We start from the raw sequence: 23,609 nt of genomic DNA on the forward strand, positions 1-23,609 counted from the left end.
CAAGCTAAGAATTCATACTGGAAAAATATATCAAAAGACTGCAACAAACATGGATCGGCCAGTAAGTTGATTTTTAAGAGAATGTTGGATAATTTTCATTAATCTTCTTCGAAACTGCTTATTGCACAGACCTGGAAGTTACTACGTGAAGTCACATGTTGTTGATTTGTTGTAGAGAATTCGGTTGGTCACATGGTTTGGCTGCCACATTGTGATTGTCTGAAGCCATTTGGACAATTTAAGTGAAATGTTGTAAATGTAACTGGCACTGTCCTCTCAAGTTAGCTCAAGGGATGTAAGTGCAAAAAACTAAAAACAAATTACCACAAGCAGGCAAACCAACTTCTGCAGTAGTCTGTATCAGTTGCAGCATTAGGTATGGGGTAATATAATAGACTGTTGCAGTGAAGATGATTAATGTCCAAGTTAGTAGCAGACAAAGCTGAGCTTCTGGTAGCAGCAGGTGTCATGCCATTGATACTATTTTGTCCTGATCCAGCCTTGCCCACACATCTCATCAACAGGGTGCCTGGGCTGCCCCTCGGCCCAGTGTGAGTATTGCAGTGGATGCTTGTCTGTCCAGTACCAGTGCTGATAGGCCATGTGCTTCTTCAGGCCCAGGCATACCATGTCTGGAGGTCCAGCTTCTTTGTGAAGCTTCTTCAACAGTTGCTGGTGCTGCTTCTCGTTTATGATGCTCAGCAGGTTGGTGTGGTTGGTGCGGCAATATTGCAGGGCCTCCTTCCAGCCTCGGCCCTCCTTCACAAAGTAGAGATTCCTTTCTGGAGGACCAAGGACAAGAGAGATCACAGGTGTCTTCTTTTAACCTCTTTTTAATTGTTTTAAAACTCGCAAATGCAATTCAAATCCTGTGCAGCACTCCGATCATTCAAATTATTAATTGGTTACAATATATGCAAGTCATACAAATGAGTGAGCTGTCTCTTCACCTAGTCCCTATATTACTTTGTAAAATAACAGGGAGAGATCACACTCAGGTACCAGGCCAGGAAGGGGAGCTGAGAGTTTGATCTCGGCCCAAATGTCATAACAAATGGCAATCAGGAATGCCGTGTCTCCAGCTAAATCAATTAAATGTCTGAGAGAGAAATATATATATATATATATATATATATATATATATATATATATGTGTGTGTATTTGTTGTGGTCCATTTAATTTTACTTTATATGAAACAAACACACTAATATAACATAAAACCCATGATGTCAGTTGTATATCCCCTGTAATTCAATCTGTTGCGCATGTGTCAATTACTGTATGTGTTCCTTCGCTAATCAATCCAACATTTTAGAAATGTCCAGACACCATTTAAGAACAAACCCACAATGATTATCAACAGTATGAAAATTTTCTTACCTTCACAGGGGCTTGAATTGCTCGTCAGGACATATCCAGTTGCACAGATGCAGCTATAACTGCCAATACTGTTAATACAGTGTGCATTGGGACCAAAGATGGATGGGGATTGGGCACACTCATCAATGTCTGTAGAGAATCAGAGTTGTTACTGAGATCAAGCTGTACTCATTCCTATAACATTTGTTCTGAGATGAGTGTCATCAATGTGATTTACTCATTCTAATATCTGGGGAACACAGTCTGAAGGAGTAGTCATGATTTGTGAACTCTGGTTGGTGTTGTCCACTGCAAAAAATGATTATGCATTTTAATTATAGTTTTTACGATGGTCTTTTTTTATCAATTTGCAAATCAGTTATAACCATGTTCATATTGTTACGCCTCACTGATCTCATATGACATATGACAACATCACAATTGATTCCATCAGTTCCCAGTGATCTGGAATTATTCATATTTACCTTCACAAGGGTATGACCTGCTGACCAGTGTGACTCCATTGGGGGGGCGTATCCACTGTTACAGGAGCAGTTGTGTTTCCCAGCAGTGTTGTTACACTGTGCATTGGGACCACATTTTGTTGCAGAGAGTGCACACTTATCAATATCTCAATATCTGTGAATAATCAAAGTATCATTGAGCATGACCAGAAATGTGCTCCATCTAATTTTTTGAGTTCCTCATCACAGAAACAGATATGAAAATGCAGACCAGCAAGTGTATTTCATTATATAAATTTGAAATGTATAGAACCACTGAATGCTGCTATCCATCTGTGGTCATTTATTTCTATGTGGGTTTACATTTGCTTTGAATGTTTCATTCAGGAAAAAAGTGGGAATAAATCTTAGAAGCACCTAAAAGTAAATTATATATTTTTTGTGTGTGTTAGATTATTATTATTATTATTATTATTTCTTGGCAGGCGCCCTTATCCAGGGCGACTTACAACATAAGTGCAAACAAAGTGCAAAAATACAGAGAAGTACAAGGCATCAATCATTACAAATTCAACATAGCAATTCAAGATAATACATTTTACAAATTCTAATTTACAATTTACACAAGATTGCACATTTGATTTGCTTATTATATATTATATATATTATATATAAAAGCATTATTATATCAACTCAGCTAAACAAAGTGCACATGCCAGAACATTAGAAACACGAATTTATCAAACACAATTCCTTATCTCTGGGGCTCCAGGAGTCAGACTGTATCCAGTCTCACAGACACACATGTAACTCCCACAAGTGTTAATACATTGTGCGTTTAATAGCCTAATTAGACTTTCACTACATTTCACATTTCTCCCCATTCGGAAATGTGCGATCTCTTCCCCTTAGATCAGCAATGGTTGCAACCAGACACACAAGGGGACATGGGAGTAATTGAAAGACTCATGTTCGACTGCTATATCCTGCCCCCTATGAAATGAAAAAGACCTCAGTCAGGGAGATTCGGGAAAGTGAGAATTATCTAATAGGCCTCAGGGGAGAGATGGCAGGCAACTGCTGAGAAGCCAGGGCCAAAACCAACCCAGGGCCAGAACCGGGCAGTTTCTCTGACCAGAACACAGGTGACACTTTCTATGTTCTATTTCTATGTGTCAATAAAAAATAAATGAGCAGTGAGCAATGATTCGATTGTGATCTGAATTAATTAGATGTTTATGGTGACTAGGGAGTGGGAATGTATTTATTTCTTTGGATTTTATATTTTACTAATACACTGTTGCTTCTTTCCCAGTAGTTAGTTGGGTGTACACTGTGTTGGTAGTTTTATTGTTGTTCTATTTGGGTATTTTAGTAGCTGTCTCTTTTCCACTCTTCTCTCCCCCTCTCCTAGAGAAAACACTATATCATGATATCAGTGTATTCATGTTTTTTCCTCCCAGACCTTGCTGGGTGAAGCAAAGTTAGTGGCAGCTTCCATGATACCCTGTTAGGCCAGTGCCTTGTCTGTAGTTGGACATATATATGGTAGCTTACCTCTAGGGGCAGTCATTACAAATTTGGGTTTCGGATCAGGGTGTAGCATTATGATGGGTGTATTTTGATAAGAGCATTTTAGCTCTGAGCTGAAGCACTAATCTAAAGAAGACCTCTCCCCCCCAAAGTTAGCAGATTTCCTTAACTCATCAGCTGGGAACTGGTTTACATCAAAGTGACAGTCATGGGAGGATGGCACCGAGAAGAGGCCAAATAGTTTGGAATCCTGCTGTGAGATGTCTGGGGTAGAGGGCCTTTAGGTAATAAAAACTCTTTGAAATGGACGAGAGCCGAAATCCCGGCATAGAGCTACGAACCCGGGCCAACCGGCATTTCCAAAAGATGGCATGGATTGACATCAGTCATAAATTAAGCCCCCCTCCAATAGGACACTGGGGGCTGAAACCGAAATCCAATCTCAATAAATTCAATAAATAAATAAATTCAAAAACCAATCATCTATTGATCTGACCTGAACCAGTAACTCGCTGCCACAGCTCAACCTGTAGCTCTGTTGCCCGAACCGGAACCAGAAACCAATTAAGTCTTTGCCGGCAACAGAAGAGTTAAACTGGGAGAAGGAGATTTAGCCATATGAAGAATTCTTTTAAAGGACTTTATTAAATAAAGAACTTTACAGACTGCGCTGCCCGCCTGTTCCCACCTGATCAGTGGAGTTTTACAGCTGGACAATTGACTAAGTCGACAGTATACGAAAGTGTTCAGTCATTTAAATAGCTATTGAGTCTTAAGAAACTTGACCCTTGGAACCAAACAAGGCCCTGCTTTCCTCAAAGACTTCGTCTTCAAGTAACTATGGTGGAAACCCTGCTTACAAAGAAGATTTAGTGCACAACCTTGGAGCCTTCAAACCAGTGGAAAATCTGTTTGGAAACGACTTCCAAATTCCAGGTGCATCGACTGAGTGGAAGTTCTTGGACAAAGCCGAACCGGACTGCCTTTGTTCCAAACAACACGGACCTCGTGCTGTGTGCTGTTATCTGAGCCCGAAGACAGAGAGGCCTCTCTGCGACGAAGTTCAGATAAGTTTAACAGTTTGGAGTTTGTGATTCATGACATTTGAGAAATCAATTAGAAATGTTAATCTGTGATTCATAACTCTAGAATGTGTAATATCATTTAGTTTTCTTAAATATAAATGTGTGTTGCATTAAACTGTTTTGTTGATAATTTTAGAAATAAAATCTGTCAACGCCGAGAAATATCTTCTCATTCCTGTTTAACTGTTTAGTCTGAAATTGACACAAGTTAATAGACGTTAGATTACTGGTGGCCCTGCCTATCCTTAATCATTGAATAATAATCAGTTAAAGGAAATTGTGGTAACAAGTAATGATAGGATCTTTCTCGGCACCTAAACGTAAATGAGACTGATATATATATAACGAGAATACTAACCTGCGTATTTATGTAATGTCTGACTAACAATACTAATGAGAGACTCACCTTCGTCTTAATAACTGGTATTGTAGTCAATGTGTTTATAATTTTTTTTTGTTTAACGATTTGTGTTATCATATGCGATCCCATGGTCTTTGATTTGGTCACGGAAGTGATTTGTCTTTGATTTGTTGATCTAGTGTTGAATTTTAATTAGTTTTTCCCTTTTGTATAATTAGTGTAGTGCTACATTTAGTCTTTGTTTTTAATAAATTTGACAATTTATATCTTTGGAATTGGTGCCTGTGTCCAATTATTATAGAAATTGAGTTCTACAAGATTCCAGGATTCGTGATAAGGTGATACTATAAATTCACTTATTTAATTGAAATTTATAAGTGTACCTTACGTTACAAGGGCAAGCAAACTGCAGCATTCCTGTCTGTAGTTGCATAGGAAAAATTAATATCGGAATGGACTGTTTTCAATTAAATCTAAATTTTAATTGAACAATGTCATCAAGAAAGGATTATTCTGGGAGTGACTCTTCCCCCTACTAGAATGGGTGGGGCAAGGCATGAATAGCCAATTAATGACACTGACTACACCACCCTGAATTTGGATAGGAGGGACCAGAAATTATTCCCTGTTTATTAATTCTTTGGTGGCTACATCAATGACTAAAGATTCAACCATGCCAGATAAAGAGTGACAACAATGTTTATTTTAACAATTTCTGGAACACAAGCTTTTCACATTCACAGCCAGGTGAACAAACACTGTCCTAATGCTTGCACACAAAAGGGACCCAGGTATTCAGTTTCCTACAGGTGTCAAAATCTGCAAAGATTAAAATGCCATGATCCAATAATACTGATAATGCAAAACAAACACATTTCAGTATTAAAAATAAAGATACAAAGTTCACTTCCCACCATGTTTTAAAAGACAGTAACAGCATATTAAAGGTCTTGTATTAAATCCAGAAAGTAACCACTCCTTGCCAGATAATAATATTCAAAATGCAATACATTAATGCCATTGAAGTACAATAAGTGTGAAAGGAATAAGCACATGCACTTTAAGAGTATGTGAGGTGGGAGAGGAACATTAACTACAATGTGTAACAAAATGAAGACAAACATGTAAAAAAGACACAAGTATCTTGTATCTATGACCAAGCGCAATAAGAATAGGAAAACCAAATGTGCAGCTACAACACATTAATATATGAGCAATAATAACATAATAAAAACATATTTTGCATCTAAACTAGTATTGAGCAAGTTATGCTGTATTTGTATTAAATTAATTGCTTGTATAAATCTTGTATCTTGAATTTAAATTACTATTTTGAATTACTAGTTGCAGGTTCCCTTCATTGTTCTAAGGAGCTCCTTTAACTATTTTGCTGGGGTTTGATATATGATTTACTATTATAACCATTTTGTTTTTGTTTTTCTTTCACTATTTTGATTGTTTCACTATTTTTTGGAAATTGTATGTCATATTTATCCTTTTAAATTGTACAATACAAAAGTAATGTAAATTTTGTATGCAAAAGAAACCAAAAGAGATTTTTTTATTCAGTGATTTATAATTTCTGTGCTAATAATAATAATATTAAATGGTTGATTATTTTAAGTTTCAGCACCAATCCTCTGCGCAGTACAGGACTTAAGCGAATGGTCTGGGAGTCCACACAAGACATCATGACAGCAGGCGATTCAAGGTACTAAATTGATAGAACAACAATATCATGGTTTGGGAGAGACATTCGACTAATCGATTTTAAATCTGCTCTCCGTCTGAGCTGACCTTTTAAGACTGGTTTGTAGCAAGCCAAGCAGCCGACACTGCATTCCTCGACACGTATGTCTGCTTCAGGCTGGGGCTCATGGGAGATGGGACATAATCACTGCAAGTAGTGCCGCCTAGGCCCGGGGCACACTCAGCGGTGTAGGAGAAGTACAGGGTGCCGTGGTTCAGGGTGCACATGTCCTTGTGAGACCCCCTTTGGAGTTTAATTGAGCATTTCCCCAGCAGGTCGTTCCACCATTTGTACCACATTTTATCCTCATCCCACACCTCAAAGGTCAGCAGGGAATCCATGGACAATTTCACGGTGTCAAAATAAAGGTTTGCCTTCCACTCCGGGTTATTGTTGTTATAAATAACGCTGGTCTGCTGGAATCGCGTGTTGAAGAAGATCTTCACGTAGCCGTCCGTATGGCCGAAGGTGTCCCCCCATAAACCCGTGGCTTTCTCCACCACAACCGTCAGCTTGGCCAGGCCGGGGCCTGTGGGGCAACACCTGCTGTTGACTTCATTATTGGCCTGACAAACGCACTCACAGGTGTCCTTCACACTCGGGTTGGAGCCAGCCTTGCACTTGCCGGAGCACCTCTTGTACAGAGCCATCTCCATGATGTAATCCTCCAGTGCTTTCTTCAGGAGTTGCTTTTTGGGACCCTTGAAATGGATGAGGTTGTGAAGGGGTTCCAGGGCGCTGGAGACGATATCCGGGATCGTCTTCAAGCTGGCCGACCACTTCTTAAATGCTTCGGGGTCTGTATCCTGGGAAAAGAGGAGGTCCGACTCGCCGCCCTCTCCTCCCGTGACCTCGGACACCCGCTCGCTGAACATGCTGTGGAAGCTCTGCTTGGTGCCTTTCTGCTTCTGTGCATTCTGGCAGTGATGGACTTCCATTTTCACCGAGGCACGCTGACCGGCGGTGAGGGAGGCCTCCACGTCAAGACAGTCTTTCACCTCGGTTTCGGAAAACCCGTTCAGTGCAGCCTGGCATGTTTTAATGGATGTCACAGACTTGACTTTCCCTCCGAGCTGCACCTTCTTAATGAAATGGGTGCCGTACGTCTCAATCAGCTGCCGGTAGCTTGCTTTGGTGCTGTTGTCATACACATTGGAAAGGCTCTTCACCGATCTGGAAAATTCTCTGTTGAGCGGGGGGAAATCGACCAGCCTGAAACTGTGGGAAAAGAGTAAAAAGGAAACTAAACAACAGGACAAAAGTACAAAGCTATAAATCATGACAGTTACTTATTACAGCTAATATTATGAAGTCGGAAATGTTGTTCCCTTCAAATGACCCTTAGGCTGATATGTAAAGTTAAGCCGATCTTCTATGGTATCCCAGAGATCCTGCTAGGAATAAAACTGATTATTAACCATGTAAGATTAAATAAGCTTAATAAAGCTCTAACTTCAATCCTTTGTGAAAGTATCTTGCATTCCACCTCTGTCACACAGAACTATGTGACCATGTTTCTGTCAAATCTCTCAGATTCCATGAGACAGAACAGGGTTTTAAGTTTTCTCCTAAATTATAAGAATAATATCTGAGTGACATGTGCAACAAATTAGGTACTGCGATCAGCTGCTCTGCCGATAGATCAAACCGGAGGGACAGTTGACAGGCCTTTCTGTTGTGATCTGAAGGGACATTGCAATTGTGTTTAGAACGTAGAATAAATAGAACACAATAAATAGACATGAATAAATGAATGCTCATAATAATAATCCGGTCATTGGTTAATATTCTTGTTTAGTCATGATGAATATGTAAATGACACTGCTGTAAATTAATAAAATGTGCCTTCGGGTTTACTATCAGCCACATTGGAAACGCTGATCAGCTGTTCATTCAGTTTGACCATTTGCAGAGTAAAGTCAAACAGCTGATCTTTGTACCTTTTTTCCTATCATGCACTGCAGCTGGACTCAAATTCATTTCTTTCAATGTAAGGTGAAAAATAAAACCCTGTTCTGTCTCCAAAGTGTCCCAGAGATTATGACCCCTTATTTCACATCTTCATTATGATCTCTTGGCAGAAGCCCTTACCCGGGGCGACTTATTTTCAATGTATTACCGAGTACCGAAAATCCAATAAGAATGTGTATCTGTGCAAATTAGCTCAAACAAGCACAGAATAGAATTGGGTCCCAACCCTGGCTTGAGCCCGAGGGGAGGCTATTCGTGAGTACAGAAGTAAGATGATAAGACCTGTAGAATTGACACTGCACTTCGTGGCTGACAAAGCTGTATTTGTCTTCTTTGGACTTCTCCATGGCGTATTTTGCAGCACGGGAATGAGTGCCTCCAACCATCATGGATGCCTGGACTTTGGGCAAGTTAATGTCCAGACCAGTTTTCCAGTTATTCTCCACGGAATTCGCGCTGCTGTTCACGAAAGCCTCGCTGGACTCGTACATCGTGCTGGAAACCTGCATCTTACAGCGGGGCAGACTGCGCCAGTCCACCACCGCAAGGGGCAGCTTCTGGACCTGGTTTTCCATGTAGGGATTGGCGCAGAGAGTGCAAGTCTTGTCTTTCTTCCTCCAGGTGCTGGTATTGATGACGTAGGCGCCTTTGCGTTCCATCTTGACGATGTCGAACCCTTCCCCAGCGAGGTTGAAGCCGGGCACAAACCGGGCGTCTTTGCATTCGTTGGCAGTGCCAGTGGTGCAGGCGTTGAGGATGTCGGGGGAGATCAGGAGGTAGAGGGTCCCAAAGCAGAAAAACAACCAGTGCTTCATTGTTGAGGGCGGCAACCTGGCTTGGACACAGATGAAAAAGTCTGTAAGTTTCTTGTTGTCAGACACCTTCAATTTTACTTCCCACCTTTGCGTTTTGTCATTTTCCCATGTAGCCCCGCTGATATTTTGTCAGTTTAAATAAAGTTACTCTAAATAGTTTGAATAGTTTGTATAAGATACACATGCTCCTTGCTCACTGCTGCTAGCACTGCTGATTGGATAGGGCAAAGCAATTCACCTATTCAATAACATGTATTGGAGAGGGGGCGGGACATAGAGGCATCAGAGATTGATGCGTAGTTGTGAGTAGTTTTTTAGTTTTGAGTCGGCACTGACTGACGTGTGTTGCAGTTCGGCTTAAAAGTAATTTGTACAACTGATAATATTTATGAATGCTGTCTACAGTCAATTTTACCAGTCAAATAGTTATTTGTTGTACACAAGGAAGTTATTTATTTATTTTAATTTGTATATCTACTCGATATAGCATTGTAAAGTTATAATTTTTACTTGCGGCTAGTGTTTGCTGGTAATATTGGACCTGTTCACGTGTATTTTTATTTCATTCGTTTTTTAAAGAGATATTTAAGTTGTAGATAGTTAAGCTCACTACTGATTACAAACCAGATAGCGCTCTGGGTGACCGGAAAGCCCGAGTTCATCTGGCTACCAGGGAGAAAGAAAAGCTTCTTTGAACACCCAGCAGTGTGTTTATGCCACATCGCCCTGTTTCACCCGGGTGTACAGCTGAGAGGTGCTGGATATGGGCTCAGATTAGCGCCATAAGTAACTAATTAAAAATGTAATGTTGAGATCAAAAATAAAACAATCGAAAGCAAGATGTATAGAATTGTAAACAAAACAAATGATATCAAAAGCAAAAAAACAAAACTTGAAAGCAAATAATGTTAAATTGAGAGCAAAACTCAAGCTGATTGAGTCCATTTCACTGACGGGCTCACCTGCAGGCCCTGTCTGTGGTGCCATGCTGCGAGCCTCACTTTCGCCACCAGTTTCTTTGCTTTCAATTTATTTATTTTTGTTTACGAGTTTTGGCGCTGTTTTGGCGTGAGGGTGGGATTTACAGGGAGGCGTGGATCCTGAGTCTCCATTCGTCCAGTAGGTTTGAGTGAAGTTTCTTCCTAACCCAATCAGTGAGCAGGGTGGGCTGACAGTCACCTCTCTGCAACACATTATTATTATTATTATTTTTATTTCTTGGCAGACGCCCTTATCCAAGTGCAAACAAAGGGCAAAAATACAGAGAAGTACAAGGCATCAATCATTACAAATTCAACTTAGCTAAAACATAGCAATTCATACATTTTACAAATTCCAATTTACAACTTACACAAGTACAGTAAGAGACTTCCTACATCCTGGACGGTGAAAGTGCTGTCAAGATCTGACACATCTGACTTCACACTGACTGACCCATAGACTGAGTGGTGCAACTATATGGCTTCTACAAAGCATGTTTTTAATAAAAGTAGTGGACAATCTAGTGGACGCCGTGATTGGAGGAGACAGTCACGGGGCCAGAGGGCTTAAATAGGGGTGCCCAATCCCGCGTAGTTCAGTGAGTGAGGAGTCTAAAATAATACTGTATAGTAGGGCTGTGCGATATGATGATATATATCGTGTGACGATAGAAAAACGTCTATCGTTTCATATTATGCTCTATCGTTTATTTCACAAATCCCACTCTTTACGGCAATATTTTTCGCAATTTGGACGACGCTTTGCATTCTTCCCAGTTCTTCCAAACGAGCCGGATGCAGGTACAAAATGTGCATCAGAAACACAAACAGACATGGAGGAGAGTGAACTGGACACAGAATAACCAAAATAACCAAAAGATACTTTAATGCTCAAGCGCACATGTTCCACCCCACTCTCGTCGCCGGCCTGAACTTGATCTGCAAGCACCCCCCACCCTCACTAATTTAGATGTATATAATTTGTATACAATTAAAGAATAATAATAGTTTTCATTATTATTATTATTATTATTATTATTATTATTATTATTATTATTATTATTATTATTATCACTATTTTGTATTAACACGTGCTGTACCGATAAGTAGAATTGAAATGCGACAGTCAGAGAAGAAATGTCCCTGTCTAGCAGATGTTAAATGCACCACTATGAACCCGGATGTGGTAAATCTACCTGAATCTGTACCATTTTACAGCACATGTGTTGTGTGATTACTGTGTTATTGTTATGTGACAGTAAATCATACTGTTTATATATATATCAGCCATAACATTATGACCACCGATCAGCCATAACATTATGACCACCTGCCTAATATTGTGTAGGTCCCCCTTTTCCGCCAAAACAGCCCTGACTTGGACTCCACTAGACCTCTGAAGGTGTGCTGTGGTATCTGGCACCAAGACGTTAGCAGCAGATCCTTTAAGTCCTGTAAGTTGCGAGGTGGGGCCTCCATGGATCGGATTGTTTGTCCAGCACATCCCACAGATGCTCGATTGGATTGAGATCTGGGGAATTTGGAACCTTGAACTCATGATTCATCAGACCAGGCCACCTTCTTCCATTGCTCCGTGGTCCAGTTCTAATGCTCACGTGCCCATTGTAGGCGCTTTCGGCAGTGGACAGGGGTCACCATGGGCACCCTGACTGGTCTGCGGCTACGCAGCCCCATACGCAACAAACTGCGATGCACTGTGTGTTCTGACACCTTTCTATTAGAACCAGCATTCACTTTTTCAGCAATTTGAGCTACAGTAGCTTGTCTGTTGGATTGGACCACACGGGCCAGCCTTCTCTCCCCACGTGCATCAATGAGCTTTGGCCTCCCATGACCCTGTCGCTGGTTCACCACTTTTCCTTCCTTGGACCACTTTTGATAGGTACTGACCACTGCAGACCGGGAACACCCCACAAGAGCTGCAGTTTTGGAGATTTTCTGACCCAGTTGTCTAGCCATCACAATTTGGCCCTTGTCAAAGTCGCTCAGATCCTTACACTTGCCCATTTTCCTTCTTCTAACACATCAACTTTGAGGACAAAATGTTTGCTTGCTGCCTAATATTTCCCACCCACTGACAGGTGCCATGATAACGAGATTATCAGTGTTATTCACTTCCCCTGTCAGTGGTCATAATGTTATGGCTGATCGGTGTATATATATATATATATATATATATATATATATATATACACTCACCTAAAGGATTATTAGGAACACCTGTTCAATTTCTCATTAATGCAATTATCTAACCAACCAATCACATGGCAGTTGCTTCAATGCATTTAGGGGTGTGGTCCTGGTCAAGACAATCTCCTGAACTCCAAACTGAATGTCTGAATGGGAAAGAAAGGTGATTTAAGCAATTTTGAGCGTGGCATGGTTGTTGGTGCCAGACAGGCCGGTCTGAGTATTTCACAATCTGCTCAGTTACTGGGATTTTCACGCACAACCATTTCTAGGGTTTACAAAGAATGGTGTGAAAAGGGAAAAACATCCAGTAAGCGGCAGTCCTGTGGGCGAAAATGCCTTGTTGATGCTAGAGGTCAGAGGAGAATGGGCCGACTGATTCAAGCTGATAGAAGAGCAACTTTGACTGAAATAAGCACTCGTTACAACCGAGGTATGCAGCAAAGCATTTGTGAAGCCACAACACATACAACCTTGAGGCGGATGGGCTACAACAGTAGAAGACCCCACTGGGTACCACTCATCTCCACTACAAATAGGAAAAAGAGGCTACAATTTGCACAAGCTCACCAAAATTGGACAGTTGAAGACTGGAAAAGTGTTGCCTGGTCTGATGAGTCTCGATTTCTGTTGAGACATTCAGATGGTAGAGTCAGAATTTGGCGTAAACAGAATGAGAACATGGATAAATCATGCCTTGTTACCACTGTGCAGGCTGGTGGTGGTGGTGTAATGGTGTGGGGGATGTTTTCTTGGCACACTTTAGGCCCCTTAGTGCCAATTGGGCATCGTTTAAATGCCACGGCCTACCTGAGCATTGTTTCTGACCATGTCCATCCCTTTATGACCACCATGTACCCATCCTCTGATGGCTACTTCCAGCAGGATAATGCACCATGTCACAAAGGTCGAATCATTTCAAATTGGTTTCTTGAACATGACAATGAGTTCACTGTACTATACTGGCCCCCACAGTCACCAGATCTCAACCCAATAGAGCATCTTTGGGATGTGGTGGAACGGGAGCTTCGTGCCCTGGATGTGCATCCCACAAATCTCCATCAACTGCAAGATGCTATCCTATCAATATGGGCCAACATTTCTAAAGAATGCTTTCAGCACCTTGTTGAATCAATGCCACGTAGAATTAAGGCAGATCTGAAGGCGAAAGGGGGTCAAACACAGTATTAGTATGGTGTTCCTAATAATCCTTTAGGTGAGTGTATATATATATATGTATCCCATAACAACATAACACACGTAATAGTAATCACACAACACTCGCGCTGTAATGTGTTGCATTCTGCATATATTTACCATGACAGTCTGCATGTGGTATTTGTTAGTTTTGCATATTTAATGATTAACAAAATACTTGTAGTTTGAATGTCTTTGGTCTAAATTTGTAGCTTGATTGGATAAAAACAAGAAATATCGAGATATATATCGGGCATCGCAAACTTCTAAAAATATCGAGATATTATATCGCCCAGCCCTACTGTATAGTTTTTGTAGTTGTTGTTAGTCAGAATAAGTATTATTATTGAGAGAGACTAATAATAATTTATAGACTGAGAGATATAGAAATATAGATGCTAAAATGGCAGCAAAAAAATGCATATTCACTTACTTTTACATTGATGGTGGAAAAGGCTATTTAACAGCTTACTTTTGATATGTTACATTCTGATGCATGGATGCTTTACTAAAGGAAATTCAGGGGTTCTATTACCAAATATGTTCACATCAGGCACAACTTTATCACTAGTGCCAAGTGAAAGATTAGAAGCTTAATTTTCTAGTTTGATTTCTAGCTTGATGGTCCCAAAAAGCACAAGTTTTTATAATTATTTTAAAAATCTGAATTATTATGAAGTGTTTCATTCATAATTAGGCTTCCAAATTCATATAATTGTTTGAGATATTTTAAAAAATGCCTGAAATATTTATATAGTTATGAATGTACTAAATTAATACTTTGCTCAGTGGTTTGAATGATTTTTCCTCCAATGACTAGCGGGTGATTTACATTAGATTAGATTAGATTAGATTACATACTGACATGGCAAAAAGCAGCAAACTTGAAATTGTACCATGACATTAAGAAATATATATTTTAGAATATACTGTTCATTCACTTTTTATTTTCACAAAACTCATAAACAAATCTCATTCTCTGCTAAGGAAAATTGAAATTGAGAGCCAGCTAGGGTAACTAACAGTAACAAAATACTTATATTATTCACAGATGATCTTCAGTTATCATTTATTCCATCACAGAAAGATGTTCAGACTGAAGTTAACCATGCCAAATACACATTTTATCTGTTTAGGAGTAGGCCTTAAGTACAACTCTGCAATTTGTAAAAAAGACACAAACCACACTCAACTATATGAGATTTGTTTCTTAATTTAATATCATGCTGATGTAGAAACTTATCCCCCCCCCATAGTAGTGTACAATCTGAGAGATATCTTCACAGCAACTTGAAAAGCAAAGTATAACAAACCTCCAGTTAACTTGAGCATATATTTATACAAACTACGTTCTAAAATATAAACTGAAACAATGTCTCTCACCTCAGTGGTTCCTACTGACTTCTACAGAGCTTAGAAGACATGTGAAATGACAAAAGTCAGACCCCTTTTATGAGGCATATAGAGATACTTCCTGTGGCATTGTGGTTTATAGAGGTTCATTGCCTGAGGTTGAAGGCCTGTTGTGTCACACAATCGCTTTAGAGAAGATGCTTCAGCCTGCTCTAATGGGTCCAAAGGTTTACCATAACAGACTTGTTGATGTATTTTTTAACGTTAATGTCACACATCAATTATTAAATAAACATGCCAGACACACTAACCCTAAACAAGTTATGCATCAAGAACCTTTAACACTGTCAAAAGAATGGACAACACTGTTTTTAAATAAGCACATCTGTATGGCTGTATTTTTTTTTTGGTGTTAATACAAATCAACCTCTTACTTTACAGGAGTTCAACAAAAATTAACTCTGCTATTTATATGTGCACTACATGTATATATTTTTGAAGCAGGCCAAGTGCTAATGTACATAATTAACAAGACATTATCAAGCATGGTAAAATAAATGACTAACAATGCTGCACTGTTTGCTGTGGAGGGTGATCAGTGCCAAAATTAAGAGGAACGTGATTATGAAGATGAACATGAAGATGATTATTAACATGATTATGAAGATGAACATGATGAGGATTATGAATGTGAACATGATGATTATGAAGATGATTATGAGCACTGGATAGGACAATAAGCGCACTGGCTACCGCCCACTAGCTCTGATTGACAGAGTTCAATGTTTTGTCACATTGAAAAAGAAAAAGAAATACAAGAAACACTACGAAATGTAGAAGCGCATTGAGAAATGTAAATAGCAAAGAGACAAACAGGAAATCAATATTTACATGTTGAAACTAATGAATGAATAAATAAATGTTGAAATACATAAACAAATAAATAGATGAATAAATAAATAGATAGGCCTAAATGTCCATGTATTTGTGTAATCACGTATTTATTTTCTCTGTGTATTTATTTTAAATTTCAGTTTGGATAGTCCTCCATACTCTGAAACCATGTAACTCCATGAAATTAAATACATTTGTTAAAAATATATATACCTAAAAAACATAATCCATACATCATAATTCAAACCCGCAAAATACCAGACTCACAGTCGTGCGCCTTAACCACTACATATATATATATATTGTATTTTGTTTTTTGTTTTTTCGGGAAAATTTACAGACACACATCTACTCGCTCACACACTATCTATACATAAAGGGAGGTGTTAAAAGAAGTCCTACATATATATATATAACAAAATACAATATGGAAACTATTCAGTTTTAACTTCCATTGAAACACGTCTGTCCGCCATTTCTCTGCCTCTGACTTTTTTATGAAGACCTTATAAAAACAATTAAATGGTCTTGCTTTCTCTGCATGTGTTGGTGTACGTGAATCAAAATGTATGACGTTCTAGAGCACCTTGAACAGATCAGCATCTCTGCAAGGTCTCAAGTGACAAACTGTGCTCCAGCCCACAGACAGCAACACGGAAAGACAGGCCAAGAAAACCACAGGCAGAAAGACAATTGTGCTGCTGCATCTGACCACAATCTATTGAAACATAGCCAATGGAAGAGATGAAAGACCTTTGCGAGTTCTCTTAACCTGGGGACAAGTATAGTTGTTTTGAAGTTTAATCTGCATCTGCATCTGCACCAAGGAACCCGTATTTGTTGATCCCGTTCAACAGGGCTTGAGAATATCAAAGGGCACCTACAATATGACATAAATAGTATTTTTTAACAACAAAATGCCGACTAAGATGGAGCGTGAGCATTTACCCATTACAATGTGCACAATTATTCTATGTTTTTATGTGGATGTTTCTTTAATATATTCTGTTTGGTGCAATATTGAAATTCTGTTACTATTACTATTTATTATTGTTGTTATTATTATTATTATAATGTTGACTCTTTATAGTTGCATATAAGATATTTGCATAATCTGATGTATTGCATAGCAAACACCTGGTCCCATTTTAAAATGCATAGTTATTGATGGAAACATGCTTTAATTAAATGCATATCATTGTAATGCATAATTTGGATTAGTTGTGTGGTCCCATTCACAATTTCACAATGCATTTAACACTGGATAATTGCATAGTGTAGTCCACTATAGTAAAGTTCAGATTAATATCAAATACTTTTTTCATACTGCATAGTAGAGCTACAGACTTTATTATCATTGACCACAGAGTAGTTTGAACTGATTTCATAACAACTCATTAACTTATATTTTTTTTCGATGAAGATGTGAGCTGGCCAAATTCATAAGTACATTTGAGGACCAATGGCTAAATAGATATGAGTGAAATTGAAACAAATTTGGATAATATACAGTTTATTTTGTGAAGTTGGCTAAGCTATTTTTGGTATCCTGTATTTTCTTTTGCGTTGTTGGAGTTGTTGTTCACTTTAAATGCAATAACATATTTTCCTACTGATTTCTGTCTATTTTTGTGTTTTTGGTACCATAAGCCTACGGTTACTGATTTATAATATTAGGCTTTTATTGGAACTAATAGCTGAAGTCCACTGTGCTCTGTACTGGTGATGAATCTGATGAGTCTTGCTGACTGGAAATATTTTTTTATTATAGTGACTGTGCTTGTGTGGTCAAGGTTTTGTTTACTGAAATATGTTTGCACATTCACCAAAACCACAAGACTATGAGGTGCCGTTTAGGAAATTATTAACTTTTTGTGCACACACATATATGAAATTGAATACTCACACCCACACACACATGAAATGCTCACATACACACATATGAAACACTCACACACATACATATGAAACTTTTAAAGTGCATGTGAGAAATTCTCATATAGATGAGTTAGAGGATTTTCATGTGTGTGTGAGAGACAATTTCACTATATCAGGAAGTAATTTCATGGGTAAATGACAACTCGTCCCCATCAATTCGTCCAGCAATAATTGGTTCCCAACAATTCATCCTGTTGACAGTTCGCCCACATCATACATTCTATGAGCGTTTGTAACAATGAATGCATTTACTTATTGTACAGCCATAGAACACATACATATATATGTTTATACGTGTATTTGAGACTAACTCAAATAATTCAGTCATATACAACTAATCAGGACAGTTGGATGTATCTAGGCTACTTAAAATAGGTTCCACAATAAAGCTTGTGTCTTCGCTGCTGTAGTGGTTATGGAACACTGCTACAATCCTGGTGTTTTGGGTTCAATTCCTGATGTAGGTGTATTATTTCTTATGTAGTATAGATTTTTTTTAATGATATATATAATGGGAAATAACAGTATATATATATATATATATATATATATATATATATATATATACTGTTATTTTCCAGAGTTAACGATATCAAAGTAGATCAAACAATTATAAGGCGATTAATACGGCTTTTACACAGCTTCACATTTTTCAGCTCTATGTGTCTGTGTGAGAGAGCATTTCATATTATTATTATTATTTTTTTTTTTTTATTAGCAGACACCCTTATCCATAGCGACTTACACAATATAAGATAATTACAAAAGTTCAATAATATAGTATATTAAATTACTCAAGCGCATAGGAAAAATATACAGTTAATAAAAAATACAACATTGTGAACAATGTAAATTACACTGCTACAACGTTGTTGCGAGTGCTTTCATATGTGTGTATGCGAGCATTTCATATGTGTACGAGAGCTTCATATGTGTGTATGCGAGCATTTCATATGTGTGAGAGAACTTCATATGTGTGTGTGCAAGGGTTTCATGTGTGTGTGTGAATATTTCATACGTATGTATTCAATTTTAAATGTGTGTGAGAATGTTTAATATGTGTGTGTGTGAGAACATTTCATATGTGTGTGTGTGAGCATTTCATACGTTTGCATTCAATTTCAAATGTGTGTGTGAGAGTGTTTCATATGTGTGTGCACAAAAAGTTTGAATTATTTCCTAAACAGCCCCTCATACAAGACCACCCATTGTTCGAAGAAGTGCTGGTTGTAATATTTTTATAAGTTTTATTGTACATTATTACACAATTAAGATTATTAATTGTTACTGAGGTTGAGGTTGAAATTGGCTTATGTTAGACTCCAAATACAGATTGAATATGTGTCTGTTAAAGAATAATAATAATACAAAAAACATAGGTAAAACACACAAGCAAGCAGAAGGGCAAGCTCTGAGTTTTATATAGAGGAAGCATCTACAGGACGTCTGTGCCGAGTGCATTGTGTAAAAATGTCAAAACAGCACGTGGGTGGCTAAAGGTCACTGAGAAAGTAGGCCCTGTATCACCATTTTCCTAAAAGAACAGACTCCTACCAGATTCTATATATCCTTGTACACTGGCTGAATACTGAGTATCTTCAATCATTTGGTTGAGTTGTAATATCTAAAATATAAAGTGTATCTTTTGTGACAGTGTCAGTGAGCAGACCAGTCTTTGTCTTTGTGGGTTTGTCATTCAACTGGAAGTGGTGGTGGTGATGGTGCAGATTTGAGTAAGGCTGTATGTTAATAAATCATTTACAGAAATAATGATTACAATTATTATTGATTCTACTACTACTACTACTACTACAAATAATAATAATAATAATAATAATAATAATAATAATAATAATAATAATAATAATATGAGAAAAATTATAAATACTTAATCCGATCTTGTATTTTAAGCATGTGCAACCTGGAGGGGTTTCAATATGTGCAACACAAATTGTAAATGGTCAGGCAGGGATATGAGCTAGATAGTTATATTTCAAATGAAAAACTAACATGAGAAAAACTATGTTTAAAGGCAGGTGTGTCTAGTGCTGTACATACAAGGGTAATATTAGCAACTATACCACTGCATTGTCAAATGCGTTGGGAGATGACACTTCGAACAAATACACTTGAATGAAACTCACAGAACAGGATCCGTTCATGCCCTCTCTCTGTGTGCAATGAGAGCTGGATTCTAATACCCTGCCATGCTAAGGGCCTTCTCACATGAAACATTTAGTCCCACGGGACAAGACAGGACATCAGTTTCTAAAGCACGTCAACACTCATGCTTCTGCAATGTGCACAGTATAATTGAAACATTAGGACATCTTTTCACCCATTTTTTCACATGTACATATTGCAGAACACTGGTTTTAGTAATACAGAAAAAAAAAACTCTCCAGTTATGGATTGTTTGTCGTCTTTATTGAGGGATAGGTACACGTCCTTCCATGTGTTATCAATACTAATAAAAGATTAGTTACTGTGCTGAGGGACAATAAATGATCACAGAATATATCAGTAAAACTGTCAGAAGTAAGAAGTCAGTAAGAAGTTTACTGCAAGATCGGGAGTATTTAAAGAAAGTCCTATATTATTGCATCTCGTTTCGTGTGCCACCAATAACAGCCAGCTAGGTCTTCAGACTCGAGGCGATCCAAGTTATCTTTCTCAGTCTTCGCTGGCTTTTCAGCTACACCCACTTTATGTATATTGCTGTTGCAAAACACATTGTTTACATTTCAGGTTCCTATTTAACAAGTCATATAACATGCAAACATCGAATAAGATGGAGGAATTATCAGTTTAACAAATGCCATTTAACTCTCTGGTAAAATGAATTTCATCATTATTAAGTAAAAAAAAAATCAAACAAAACCGCAAATAAAATAAAAAGACCATAAGGGACCATTTAACAGATGAAGTGGCAGATAGTTAAGATTTTTTGTGAGCTAAATATTTAAGGCACGCAATCTCTGTAGAACATCTGGAAGTCTTTGTCAACATCCATCTTGTTTTTCAGGAAATTTTCCAGACGTTTTACAGGCAACTCTACCACGTGGTTGTTAACCCGGTCATTGAGACCATAGGCAGCGAAGGAGGGGAACTTATATCTCACGTAAAAAGGGGCATTTTTGTCGTAATCAGTGCAGCAGTAGGCTGTCCACATATACTCTGGGATACCTACCCTATCTATATTATCCCTGCGGATCATATTCCCAGAGGTAGTTACCCCAGTGACAACATAGGCCTGGCCTCGACAGTAGTTGTTCAGCCTTCTCCTTATTCTGTCTTCGTGCTTAAACCACGGACCGATATTGAACTCCCTAATCTGGGGCACAACATTCGTGAGGGCGTAGGTGGCCGCCTTGTCATTGGGCTCTGACTGGTGCTGGTCTGGGTTGAGGTGGCCTCTCTCGTATAGGACCACATCCGCGTAGTCTTGCAGAACCGCCTGCGTGTCCTCGAAGTTTTGGTGGAGGTTGGTGTGCGGGAAGGGCTCCATGTTCCCGCTGCCTTTCGACGAAGCCAGCTGAAACACACGGGGAGAACTTTGTTATTTGGACCACAGCTCCTATCGAAGGTTTAAACCCAGCGAACACATCTCATTCTGACAAAGTGGTGTGGTGTCGTCTGGTCATATTTTTGTATCTGAAAAATATGGCGCGAGGAATATGTTCTATTTCCCTGACCATACAGTTTAATTACTTTTCCCTGTTTGTTATTGAATAATTATGTTGTTTGCATATTTTATAAGTCTCTGGAATGTATTTAATTATATTCATATATTTATTTATATATACTGTTCTTACCTTTTCCTTATATTCTCTGCATTTCATTTTTTGTGAATTCGTCTTGCTGGAATGTTGGTATATTAGTGTAACAATATTGTGCAATGTTTTGACACCATCCTCTGGAGGCATATGTATGTGTTCACTTTATTATAGTCTTGTTTCAGTATTTTTTCAGGAAATTAGACACCCCCAATAGGTAAATATAGTTTATTTTGGCCTAGATTCTCTTGATAAAGGGAACGATGACCTGGCCAAGAGGACGAGGCCATTGGAAATCCCCTCCCCCCCCACTAGGTGGACTGAGCCAAGCAGGTGCTGCAAGGGGTGGAGTCTTGGGTGGGGGAGGGAGGCAACGCAATGAATGCTGGGACATTGTGTGTGTTGCCAGATACTGCTGCCTGGTTGGGACGGAAGTCTTGCATGAATTTGGACTTGTCCTCCTACCGAACTTCTGTGTCAAACTCTGTATAGTTAGATTAGTATGCATTGTGGGCTACAAGCAAGGTAGTAGCAAACCCTGTTCAAGTAGGTAACAATGGGATTAAAACACAAACCAGGAGATACACTTGCTCTCCAGCACCAGGGCTCACCATGCCTGGATAAGAATAAGGATCTTATCAGACCCATAAGATACCCGTGTCCCTGTATGAAAGAACAGAGGCATTAAACAATTTTTTGGTTGACCTCCACTTCAAATTAACTGAATATGTAGAACTCACACGTTGTCTTAATGTGGGTACAAATATGTCAATCAGAAATAGGATATAGTATTGGGATATATTATAGAAAATTGAATTTACAACAAAAATATGTAATTTCCCACTGTTCCTTCCAAGTTCATGGTGTTTTTTGATTCTTCCAAAAGATACCTCTGTTTAGATGACAGCTTTTGACTGTTTAATCTGGTCTGCCACCATTACTTTATTCACTGTAATGTGTAGGAACATGTTGATAGTGATGATGTCATATTGTGTATGTGTATTTCAGATTATTTTTAAACCATACGTCATCTGCAAAATAATAATACAAATATTATTATAATAGAAATCATATGAATTTTAAAAAACAAATTCAGATGTTTTGCAAATTTGTAATAGATTGATTGTATGCTCTCATCCAGAAAAGGTTTGCTTGATGCAGCTTATGTTATTCAGTTTCAGTTATAACCTGTGCTGTCCCTGATGAGGTTATTATGATTATGATTAAGATTATTATTATTATTCAGAAGACCCTTTTCCTGTAATAGTCAGGCTTTTTAATAAGGAATTGACAAGGAAAAGAATATTCAAACCTTTAAAATCAGAAGGATCAGAAGAAATGATCTCACAGAAGCACGATCTGACCACAAAGACCCTTTGATCTTTCCGTTACACTTCTGAGGATGCAACTACATTTGTTACAATTGGTCATTGATATCAACGACTTCCATAAGTTCACATTGTACAAGAGTAGCGCCTGTCTGAAAGCTGTACTTGACCTCTGAAAGCCATTCTAACTGGAAAGCCTTGAGGATAGTTGCTCACTAGTTGCCTTCTGGATCTGGAAAGTATCAGGACAGCATTACAAGAAGCCCCTACCTGTGGCTCATACATCCAGGGGTAATCCACGCGCTTTTCCCCATCCGACTTCTTGAAGGTGTAGGCGGAATAGACCGGGATGTGTTTATGCGGGTCGTAGAGGGTCACAAAGCGTGGTTCGTTGGCATAGCGCTGGCAGATTTTCTTTAGGTTCTGGTCTAGGATGCCAGCCGGAGGAGTGCCCTTGTATAGAAAATGTTTGCACTCCCTGAAATTCTCTACCACGCTGGCATGTGCCACCAAAACGTTGTACAAGGCTATGAGCAGAAAGCCAGCTGTCGGTTTCATGGCTGCAGAGCTGCTGCCACCTCTTCTTCACTGTG

General features: G+C 38.7%; 3 protein-coding genes across 3 annotated transcripts; all 3 read right to left on the minus strand.

Annotated features, from left to right (window-relative positions):
- Window positions 1-480: 480 nt before the first annotated feature.
- LOC136768103 (snaclec 7-like) lies at window positions 481-3,397 on the minus strand. Its single transcript, XM_066722156.1, has 2 exons — window positions 3,382-3,397; window positions 481-782 (listed from the first exon to the last, which is right to left on the minus strand). Exons 1-2 carry the CDS (start codon window positions 3,395-3,397, stop codon window positions 481-483), a joined length of 318 nt encoding a protein of 105 aa, XP_066578253.1.
- Window positions 3,398-5,484: 2,087 nt separating this feature from the next.
- LOC136768531 (perforin-1) lies at window positions 5,485-9,351 on the minus strand. Its single transcript, XM_066722781.1, has 2 exons — window positions 8,807-9,351; window positions 5,485-7,771 (listed from the first exon to the last, which is right to left on the minus strand). Exons 1-2 carry the CDS (start codon window positions 9,337-9,339, stop codon window positions 6,604-6,606), a joined length of 1,701 nt encoding a protein of 566 aa, XP_066578878.1. The 5' UTR covers window positions 9,340-9,351; the 3' UTR covers window positions 5,485-6,603.
- Window positions 9,352-20,336: 10,985 nt separating this feature from the next.
- On the minus strand, window positions 20,337-23,609 carry LOC136768553 (endonuclease domain-containing 1 protein). Its single transcript, XM_066722812.1, has 2 exons — window positions 23,287-23,609; window positions 20,337-21,447 (listed from the first exon to the last, which is right to left on the minus strand). Exons 1-2 carry the CDS (start codon window positions 23,572-23,574, stop codon window positions 20,875-20,877), a joined length of 861 nt encoding a protein of 286 aa, XP_066578909.1. The 5' UTR covers window positions 23,575-23,609; the 3' UTR covers window positions 20,337-20,874.

The sequence above is a fragment of the Amia ocellicauda genome, chromosome 14 (assembly GCF_036373705.1).
Source record: "Amia ocellicauda isolate fAmiCal2 chromosome 14, fAmiCal2.hap1, whole genome shotgun sequence".
NCBI classification, from domain to species: domain Eukaryota; kingdom Metazoa; phylum Chordata; class Actinopteri; order Amiiformes; family Amiidae; genus Amia; species Amia ocellicauda.

Coding starts and splice junctions, on each gene's coding strand:
- LOC136768531 (XM_066722781.1), bottom strand. CDS start 9,339: ATGAAGCACTGGTTGTTTTTCTGCTTTGGGACCCTCTACCTCCTGATC. Junction 7,772..8,806: donor GTGCAGTGTCAATTCTACAG/GTCTTATCATCT, acceptor CTTTTCCCACAG/TTTCAGGCTGGTCGATTTCC.
- LOC136768553 (XM_066722812.1), bottom strand. CDS start 23,574: ATGAAACCGACAGCTGGCTTTCTGCTCATAGCCTTGTACAACGTTTTG. Junction 21,448..23,286: donor CCTGGATGTATGAGCCACAG/GTAGGGGCTTCT, acceptor CGTGTGTTTCAG/CTGGCTTCGTCGAAAGGCAG.